The 11,107-nt window shown below is 40.6% G+C and overlaps 1 protein-coding gene across 2 annotated transcripts in view; it reads right to left on the bottom strand.

Annotated features, from left to right (window-relative positions):
• The window catches only part of IFT57 (intraflagellar transport 57), a 55,819-nt gene extending 55,087 nt beyond the window's left edge, over nt 1–732 (bottom strand). Inside the window, exon 1 of one of the 2 annotated variants that reach the window (XM_036068324.2) lies at nt 279–732. In XM_036068324.2, the coding sequence (XP_035924217.1) occupies nt 279–490 (212 nt within the window). In that variant the 5' untranslated portion in view covers nt 491–732. The remainder of the gene's footprint in view (nt 1–278) is intronic. The other variant, XM_036068323.2, reaches the window with a different exon arrangement.
• Between the last annotated feature and the right edge of the window lie 10,375 nt (nt 733–11,107).

Below are 11,107 nucleotides of genomic sequence, written 5' to 3' on the forward strand. Positions count from 1 at the left end.
TGTTTTGTGGAGGTTTGTGAGTGCTTTAAAGACTAAGAAAGCCAAGCCGTCTTCCGGTCCTTTCAGCGATTCTGAAACTTTACTCTCTCTAAAAAATACCAAAGCTAAACTCTGTGAGCTCCGTGGCCTCTGTCGCCAAGTTTGGGGTGAAGTGCCCTTTCCTGGCTAGGAAGATGGAGGCAAGCGCTAATTCGCGTTCAAGGTTCCCCAGAAGGCCAGAGGAGGCAGCTCCCCGGGATCCGGCCGGCACCCAGGCGCTGGAGGACGGGGGCACCCACCTGGACGGGGGCTTCAGGTTGTTCTTCCGGAGGAGTTCCTCCTCGTAGTGGAGCAGCTTCAGCTTCTCCACCAGGTCCTCCATCACCACGAACATGTGGTAGGCCGCGCCGGGCCCCCGCTCCACGACCACCTCCCCTGACCCTTCGCCGCGGGACCGAGACACTCCATCCTCCAAACCTGACGGCGTGACCACTGCGGCCGCGGCCGCCATCACAAAGCAGGCGGAAAGCGCCCGGCGTGGGCTCCGGCCCACAGACCTCCGCGGCCTCCGCCGCCAGAGCCGCCGCACCCAGGACCGCCGCGACTGGTTACCAGGCGACCGCCGGGCAACCCGTCACCAGGGAAACTAGACTCCGCCTCCTTCCCGCCCCGGTTTCTTCTAAATTCCCTCCAACCAGGGCGGGCTTTCTGGACGACGTCCCTCCGGACCCGCACCCCTCCCCCGCCTCTGGAGAGGGGGTGGCTGGGAGGCCGTCCCGCCCCTTCCTGGGGGCGTGGCGCCCCGCCTCCACGCCGGGCCACGCCTCCTGGCGGAGGAGGGGCCGAGTGCGTCTCTGCGAGCGCTCCCGTTGGCTGGTAGCTGGCTGGGGGCGTGTTGGGCCTGGTGGTTACCGACCGCAGCTGAGCGGGTATCTGAGTCCGCGGTTAGCGTTGAAAAAATGAAGGGGGAAGGAGGACGCGCGCAGTCTTGGAGGCTACGCTAGCCCAGTGCTGTATTTTCACTATTCTTCTCAAAATTGAAAGTTTTCACGGTTGCAAAAATAGTCGATATCGTAGTTTCCCTTTACCTCAGGAACTTTCCAACAAGAGGTTTCTGTATTTGATTTAACAGAATATTATAAATCTTGAAGTATTATAATTCCCCCCTGTTACTCCCGCGCTGGAAAAGGAAAGGGGTGGGGAAAAGAAGGGCGGAGGTTGAGCAAAAAGGAGGCACTAGGAAGGATTTGTTCTACCTCCGAAACAAGAATTCTAAATTCACGTCCTGCTAATTAATCTGTTTCAAGCCCATTACATGTGGCATAAAATTTGAGGGTTCCTTGTTAAAATCAACAAAATAAAGGGGATTATCTTGAATTTCTCTGCACGACAGCTCTACGTGTGGCTAAAGAGAGGTACTACCGTACTCTGCAGCTATTAGGAAAACAGGAAAGGTGACTTAACTGACCACAGCTTTGCAGTTCTCAAAACAGGCTTGTGTATCAAGCAGTTTTCCAAAAAGCTGCATAAAATATGAGGTAAGTGGTAGATGTGTGAAGGTTTCACGGGAGAAGAGAATGTGTGGGAAGAGGTTGAAAATGTATTTGTGTTTATGATGTGATTTGGGGGAGATCTCTGATGTATCATACCTGCTACTAGAGAACAGAAGAGTCACATTTTTTTTTGACATAACTGAAGTTTTGAAATTTATCTAACATATTTTTGTTTTTGTCAGAAAATGGGTGGAGGAGCACTTTTCATTTTAATATCAGTCTAGGCCTAACTTCTTTCTGATACTAATAAAGTTATTAAAGTGAAAAATCAAAAAGGCAAATATCTTTTTCCATTTACCAGAGAAAGGAAATACATAAAATAATTTAGAAAGTAACCAAAGGGAAGGGCCACAGAGAATTGCTTTTTAAATAAATAATGTTGCTTTTCTACTGCAAGTCATCAGCCACCTGCTTTTAATAAAGATAGGTTGGAAAATTGGATTTGATTGTATCCTACTGCAGATTTGGTCTTTTTCTTTCCTTCCTCAGAAGAGTGTTTCTCACCCACACATCGCCACCCCAGCCACCACATTTGTGGGTGAGGGATATTGTGGTACGTCTGTCTAACTTTCAGAGTACAAGATAGATGCATAGCTTTTTACAATTGGAAAAGAAAAATGAAAACTCAGATACATGCTTTGAGATGCTTGGTTAGTCAGCAAGCAACCTGTGGCTGTTTAAATGACACTCAAAAAGGTTTCAGACTTTCCAGGTAAATTGGTTCCACCCAGGGACGTAGATGTTCACTCCAGGCATGCTGCTTGCATAAGATGTTCTGACATTTTCAGAAAGTTATATATGGCACTCAAGATGAAATAGCCAAACATTGTATTTTGGCTGAGAAAATCTCTAACAACATACTTATTTTGACTAGAGGGAAAAAAAAAAAAGAAAAACCCACCTGTCCCAGAACCTAGCCATTTTCTTCCCAGGTACGATACTGATGCATCCTGGCTTGAAAGCAGTATGAAGAATTATTTCTCCCCTTCATTGTTGTGAAGAAGAAAAAAGACTAAAATAAAATATAAAGTGTGCCGCAGTAACTGTGGCACAGAAAGAATGAAAGAAACAAAGGAAAAGCCAACTGTTCAACATTTTGTGTTTTCCCATAGAAAAAAAGATGGGAAACAGCACTGAAATGTCATTTCATTTTTATAAGGCCCATGAATTTTACTGAATCTTTGTTACCCATCATAGTTGATAACACTTCTCTTTCCCTGCTGGAAGTATTTCCTTCACATGTGTGAGAATGCACACTTAAATCCTCTTCCAGCTGTTTCGGCCCCTTGGAAGCTCTGGGGTACATTTTTGTTAGTAGTTTTGCCGGACTAGCTCCTATATTGACCAGGGAGTTAGAGAAGGTCTTGAAGAGAAAGGAATGTTGAGGCATGTGCATTCTTCCTTTTAAGAATCTTAAGAGATTTATCTCTGGCTCTGTGTTGACCACAATTAATAGCCAGGTTTCTGACTTGGACTTTTAACTCTTGCAAACTGTGAAATGATTGGAGGTAATTTTTAAGGCCCTTAAGTTCTTTTTGTGAGTGAATGGGCTAATCTCTGGAAATTGAACAGTATTCTGATCAAAGGGAGATTTAAACTAAATGGATTTCCCGAAAGACGCTGAGCAAGGCCAGCAGTAAAAAGGAGGCAGGTTCAAAGATGGAGGAAGGCTTTCCAGCTGCAACTCCAAATATAAGAATAAGTCCTTCAAGACTGGGCGTGCTTAAAGAACAAACCTGCTTTGTGTTATAAATGGCTTCAAGATGTTAGAAACTTAGAAAACCACTAATTGAAAAAATTTTCTTAGCCTAATAGTATCTGCCAAATATCTAAAAAGAAAAAGTCATGTTTAAATGTGAAGCATTAGAGGAAATGTCTTTTAAAGTCAAGACCAAGATGAAGACACTCACTCTTCTAAACTGTACTAGAGATCAGAGCCAGTACACTGGATCAAAATTAGTAAGTATTGCAGAAGAAAGTGTTGCAGGTGATATGATTAAGTAAAAAATTCCAAGAGACAGCAAGTTTGCCTTCTACAACGAGATCCAAACTAAAGAAAAGTTACTAGAAAAACAAAAACCTCAAAAATAAGCCATATATAGAACGCAGGAATAAGTCTATCGTTATCATTATGGAGAAATCATTACACTTTACTGAAAGTCATAGAAAAATCCAAATACGGATACGATGTTCATGAATGAGAAAAATTATCTTTGCCCAATCTTTAAACTCAATGCAATTTTCAATAAAATTACAAGAGGGCTGATACTGAAAATCATATGTAAAAGTAAATTTGAAGAAGACTGGGGAAGGAACCATGATATCAGATAGCAGTCTCCTAATCAAAGTGTAACTTAAAATAATGACATCACAGTAATAAATAGAAAATAGAAAGTCTGGAAACAGGTGAGAATTTATTTGGAAATTCAGTATATGACAAAATTGGTGTTACCAGTTAGTGGAGAAGGATGAGCTAGTCAGTAAATGCTCTTGAATTTATGGGTTATCCATATGGAAACAAAATTACATCTCTGAATTCCAACACATAAATTCCAGTTGGATTGAAGACGTAAATGTGAAATACTTAAAGAATGTTTAGAAGGGAACAAAAGAGTATCTTTAACCTTAATGTAGGGAAGGATACCTTGAAGGAAATAAAAAACAAATTTTAAAGGAAAGAGAAACTCATTAAATTTACGAACTTAGATAAAAAAGAGAACTATATAAACAATGAAGAAAAAAGATATTTGTGACCCATTTAATGTCAATGGATTAGTCTCCAGAATATACAAAGGTCATCGTAAATCCTCTGGGCCATGTTGAAGGATTTTAGATATTTTCTTCTAGGTCAGGATTTCTTGGCCTTTAACACTATTGGCATTTTAGGCTGGATAATTCTTTCTGGTTGGGTACTGCTCTATACATTGTAGGATGTTTCACGGCATCCCTGGCCTCTACCCTCTAGATACTAGTAGCATCCACCCATAGTTGTAACAAAAATGTCTCCAGGGGTGCTTTGGTGGCTCAGTTGGTTGAGCATCTGACTCTTGGTTTTGGCTCAGGTCATGATCTTAGGGTCCTGGGATCGAGCCCCATGTTGGGCTCCATGCTCAGTGGGGAGTCTGCTTGAGAATTCTCTCTCTCCCTTTCCCTCTGTTCCTCCCCCCCGTCCCCACCCCTGCTTGCATGCTCTCTTTCTCTCTCAAATAAATAAATACATAAATCTTCAAAAAAAAAGTCTCCAGACTTTGCCAACTGGGTCTTGGGGGACAATATCACCCCTGGTTGAGAACCACTTCTCTAGATGCATGGGTTGAAATGGGAAATGCTTTTATAAGGACCAGGAATGTAAGGGTAAATGAGTGACTAAGTGATGTCGGGGGTCAGGTGGGGTGGGGTGGGGAGCAGTGGGGAAGACTGTGGTCAACTAGAAAACTCATGTACCATCTCAAGGAGGGGGCATTTTTGTCATTTAGGAATTTGACCCAATTTTGTCGTGTATTATGTTGCAAGAATCTAAACCTGGATTTGTATGTCAATGTGAGGTCCTCTTGAGGATGACCTCTCTACACACAAATATTACTTCAGGGGCTACTTTAGTTGTTAAAGATATTAATGCATTGAAGTTCAAAATTGAGAAGCCTCGTTCTTAACTTTTATTTTGATTTTCAATCTTATTCAATTTATAAATGTAGGAAATTTGTTATAGTCAAGTTAGGGGGGGGCATTTACAACTTAAATTTCTATAGAGGTTTTTAAACTGTTCATAAACTTATATTTGTTTTAACATTGTCTGACAAACCATTCCAGATACTGTAAAATCTACTGAATTTAAAGTTTAAAAAAAATGGTGGGAGGGGAGGGAAATATATTCTGTTAAGTATTCCAGTACTGTTTGTAAACCAATTTCAGTGTAAAACCAAGTCTAAATCACTTACACAATTGCATATTATAAACTGGGATCACAAATCAGTCTGTTTCTCTGATGGGCTAAATTTTCAGACATTAGATACTTAAGTATCAAACATGTACAAATTATTCTTTAGCATAATTATTATTATTGTGGGTTTGACTTTCATCCTTAGTGTATTTAGTGTTGCAGTTTTCCAGGATTAAAATATACTCACCCACCTGGGAACCAATCATCATCCCAACCAGAACCTGTGAAGTTTCCCATGCAATGTACCAAGAGATTCCTGGGATAGAGGTAGAAGACATTCTTGCCCAAAACACCAGTGGGACACACTAAGTCCTAAGTTGCTATAACAGACTCCCTAACCTAGAAGGGGAAGTGGTTTTGTAACCCATTCCCCGAGGTTTACTTCATTTTCTAGTTCTTCTGTACTGATGGAAGTCTTCTAACTCCATTAAGATCATAGTTAACTGCTTTAGCTAACTTTGGTTCTCAAGGTAAATAAATGCCATACAATTATATTGTACACATTTCAAGGCTTTGCTTTGCTTCATGGTCTCATTTTCTTGAGAGAGAAACATAGTGCATGTATGAACTGAGTTCAGTTTATTACCTCTGTGTAAGTGATGGGGATAGTTAATGAAGGGTATAAGTAGGGGTGTGTGTGTTGGAAGAGGGGGAGCAGAAGATTAGATTCATATCTTGGAATGTTCCAGCAATATTGTAGAGAAGGGAGTATAGGAAGGTGAATATTGATTCAGAAGGCAATTTGAACAGTTAGATGAGAGATGGTCCTGAACTGAGATGAGTGAAAATTGAAATAGTTAAAAAATGATACTTAGATATTAGAAGAGAAATTCAACAGAACTTTGTAACAGGTACCATGAGATGTTCTCTAGGGCATGAATGGCACCACAAAGATGCCCCACTTTAAGGCAAGAAAATGCCTTTATATCCCTGTCTTACTGGGTCATTGGCTATGGGCTCTCCCAGACATCTCTGGGTGAGGTAGCTTCTTTTGGCCAAAGGTAATTTTCTGGAGAAGGATACAGCTGTGAAGGCCGAGTGGTCAGTGTTTATAGCAACTGGGGGATGGGAACATCATCCTGGTAAAAAAGGATCTGGGTAGGCACCAGCAGCTTTTACTACAATAGCTGACATTAAAATGCAACACTTTAGAATTTCTTTATGTGGAATATAAACTGAAGTAGTGAAGATGGTCTTAAGCTAAGGTTTTCAAAAAAGTAAGGCTGCTAAAGGTATAACTTATTGACCAGCTGTAGTATAAACTGTCAGATAGGAAAACAGCAGATAAGTAACTGAAAATATTGAAACAGACTAGTTTTTAAGTAAGTGTCCTATTCCATCATATACGATAGTAAAATGATACATACTGGGTACTAACAAGAAGGATTGATCTGATTTTTCAGAATTTTGAAGGTTAAATAGAAATGTTTATTCTTTAAGGGCTAGATTAAGAAAAGTCCATTTATTTTACAGGCTGAGATGGCATTTTCCCCCAAGTAAAAATTAAACTCAAGCAGAGAGTAAACAATAAATGTCCTAACAACAAGCTTTCTTAATGGGGCTCTCTAGAGCCTAATAAAAGCAAAATCTGCCAAATGCTACACCTTCATGGTACGACTCTGCCTCTCAATGCATAGTACACCAGCTTTTCTGACAACCAGTTTCTCAAATGGTTATTGGCACCTTGTCATGGGTTTTTGGAACCTGGTGCCCAAACCATTACATGATAATAAAACATTGAATCCAATTGCCTTATTTTTATTCCTAGCTATTTAGTAGAGATCATTTCTACTCTGTATCTACATGTTTTGCTTCATGAATGTAACAAGAAATCCATTCTGTCTTTGCATCTAGTAAGATTTTGATAATGAGAGAACATTTTTTTTTTCTTTCTGAAGGTGTGAATGTGACAGCCCAAACTAATAGATCCAAAGATCAGTGTTTTGCTTTTGACAGCCACGGAGAGTATTTTCTAGAATTTTTTTGCATGGCAAATGTTTGAGTACATGTAATGTGTTAGGCACTATGTGTGGGCATAGCGATACACAGGCTTACAAGCCTGGTGTCTGTGCTGAAATATCTCCTACCCTAAAGCAGGATACACATGTCAATTGACAGGTGCAACCTACGATATAGAGGAGTGTGTTTTCGAAAAAGGCTCTCCAGACTTCTTTGATTCTGCCCCTCCACAAGACAGAGATGGGTTGGCCTCCTCTGTACCCCCAGAGCCAATGATACTTTCTCTCTCTAATACCATTTTTCTCCTAGGATCTGAAGGGTTGGGAAGAGTTAGTAAGGGGACACTAGTAGGAGAACCAATATGACTGTGATGGATCTCTGGCCCGGGGAGCCAAACTGCAGAGCAAAGGTGATGGCTCCTCTCCTTTGTGTCTAACGTGGGGGCTGATGCCTGTTGGCCTTTTGCTTACATGTGCAGGGGCATGAGCTAACTCTCTTTGCCTAGGAACTTTAGCAAGGAGTCTGTCATATATAATCAGATATTTTCAGAATCTGGAGAAGAATATGCACCTGTGGCCCATTTGCTAAGAATTCAAATTGGAATGTGTTTAAGTAAATCCCAAAGAAATCATCCCCAAATAGTCCTGAATCAAGAGCATATACTAAAGACTATTTCTATGACTTTTTAGCAGCTTATAATTTTCAGTAAGTCTTTGTGCTTGATCTACACACCCAGTGTGTGTGTGTGTGTGTGTGTGTGTGTGTATCTATAGCTGCAGAATTCAAAGGAATACTCATAAAGTTAGTGTAAAACTTTTCTTCCTTCTCCCCAGTACTCCAAGGCAGAGTAGGATTTTTCATAGTATCTTTCTGAGGAAGAGTAGACAATTGATGGTACATAGACTGTGTGGTTGTCTGGCCCCAAGGAAGAAGGGGAGATCTTTCCCACAGTTCCTCCATGGAGTGGACTTGATGATTTCCCCTTCATTCATAGTGCTGTGAAAAAATGACTATTCACTTACCAGCCCATTTTTTTCCTTATTGTGACATGTTTATGCTTAATTGGTCCATTTCCAGAGTCCAAACTTTGAACAGACTTCTCTTTGCTTATTCTCATGCCTCTAAAACTGTTTTTGTTTTCATGGCTTTAAAATAAGATTTACTCTCTAATAGAACAACTCACCTTTCTCAACCTTGATTATCATGTATTTATTCTTCTGGATGAAGAATATTGTTTAATGTTAAAATGTGTACTCTTAGGATATTTTTAATAATAGTTTACCATCCAGGGATATAGCGTATGCTCTATTTGAATCTCTTATTAGATTAAACAGGTTTCTGAAAACTGTTCTATTTTCAATTTTTAAACTGACAGTCAATTTTAAAACACAAATTCTTGCTATTTTCCTTATGCTAGTAATTTAGCACTGTTGAGTATGAAAATACCATATTTTACTTTCTGAAGGCAAGGACAGACTGTTACACTGCAATAGATTTGAATCTCCTCAGCTTCTTGGAGGAAGAATAATACTTCTGAAATGGGAGGCAGAAGCTTTTATAAGTAAAATTAGAAATGCCCCAGAGGATCTTGTTCTTTCAAAGGAAACACCAAGTCCTTTTATAAAGTAAGAAGAAAAAGGTCTTTATTCTTGCTTGGAATACAGTGATGGCTTCCTTATAGTTTTCCCTGCAGTTCTGTTCCATTTTCACACTTTTGTCTACATTGTTCTCAGAGTAATCTTTCTAAAATGCAAATATGGACATGTTGCTGTCTTACCCGATATCTGTATGTGGATTCCCATTTGTGACAGTATCCAAATTTCTCAGCCTGCCATACAAGCCTGCTGGGCCAGTTCCAGGCTTTGTGGGGCCTGAAGTTTATGCAATTTGTGGGGAGTGAAAAACATGAAATTTTGATTTCAAAATCAGCTATGGGACCTTAAAAGGGGCAATGCAAGTGAGGTTCCCTGAGCATAAGTTTCACTCATTTCCTGGTATATCTGCTTCTACTAAGGGAATTATTTTATCATCTCAAACAAGTTGAGGTTACTGGCTCAATAAATAATGACCAAAATAAAGCATCTGACAAGTTGAAGTTGAAAAAAAACTTTTTCCTCTACCCTTCTAGATTCTTTGGCTGTGGCCCTACAAATTAGACTGACAAAAGGCAGATTAACAAGAGAAAAACAGTTTATTAACATGTGTCATGAGCATCCATGCGAGAGAAACTCAGTAATGAGTAACTCAAAGAGGTGATTAGAACTTGGGCTTACATAACATCCTAATAAAGAACAACAAATTTGTAAGGAAGTGACAAAACAAAGGAAAAGGGTTTTAGGCTTCCAAGGTAAATATATGGGGGAACTGATGGAAGATAAGGGTTGTCTTGGTAAGGCATGTCATACCAATTTCTCTCAGTGCTCTTTCTGGGCTTGTAAGAGTCTTCAGTGATTGAGAGTCTCAATTTGATTTTAGGGAAATGTGAGGGAAGACGGAGAGCCTTTTTTTGGCCTCTGCTATTTCTCAGTTGTCTTCAGTTCAAAATAATCCTTATGCCAAAGTCACGTATTTTTGTGTGTCATATTCTGATCACCTACAGCCTACAGATCTCTGACTAGAACTCAAAACTAGGTTGGCTGCCTGTGGCCAGGATGGTTCTTCCTAACATGAGACAGACATGGTGAGCCCTATAGTCATCACAATAAGGAGAATATTAAGCCCACAGTTTTCAGACTAGGTTGTTTGTGATTAGGTTCAAGTTTGAGTCTTAAATTACTAAATTAAATAAAGTTAATTAAATTACTTCCCTGTGATTTAAGATTGTACCTCTCGACCTGGCAGTAACTAACTTCCTTCACTAATCCTTAACTACCTGGTTGAAACATTTATTTAAGTGATTGTGACTTTGTTGGGCAACAAGTCTCAGCATCCTGCTCCTCTGTTCTTATTTGGTTGTAATGTTAAGCAACACCCTTGTTAGCTGTCCATCTGTTTTGCCCCGAGAGACACTATGCTCTATTAGCCATCTCTATAACTCCCTGTGGGTCAAGCAGCCTTGGCTGCCCCGCGGTCTTGCCAGTCATTATGGTAATTACAGCCTCCTAGCTCCTGATGGACAAGTGCTGCCATCTGGCCTCTATTACTTCAAGGCCCCATCATCTCCAGGGATACTAACCAGCCCAGTTTATACAACTGTTTCTAGTACCAGCATTTCTGGCCTGTAGAGGAAAGCCATCACAGAATTTCTCAGTGGTGCTGGTTTCCTTCTTACCAGTGCCTTCCTGATGGCCTAGGTGAACTGTGTGCTATCCGGGCCCTCCTCTGGAACATAATCTTCTGGTGGGTCTTCTGGCCTTATGTATCCATACCACCTGTTCATTTCCTTCAGCTACTTAATTCCTTCATTTGTTTTCTGCTAGGAAAATTTGGACATTTTTACTGAGAGCTACCCGAGCTTCTAGGAGCTACCCCAGTTGTGAGTTTACATATCCTCTGGGTCCTTGCTGGGATTTTCAATCCTGAGTCTTAATAAAGTGTCCCCAAGTCAATGAATTCTGGCTTTTTCAGTTGTACATTCTGTCCCCACCAATCAAGAACTTTCAAAATCAGGGCACCTGGGTGGCTCAATTGGTTGAGCGTCCAACTCTTGGTTGGCTCAGGTCATGATCTCATGGGT

The sequence above is a fragment of the Halichoerus grypus genome, chromosome 1, assembly GCF_964656455.1.
Source record: "Halichoerus grypus chromosome 1, mHalGry1.hap1.1, whole genome shotgun sequence".
Lineage (NCBI taxonomy): Eukaryota > Metazoa > Chordata > Mammalia > Carnivora > Phocidae > Halichoerus > Halichoerus grypus.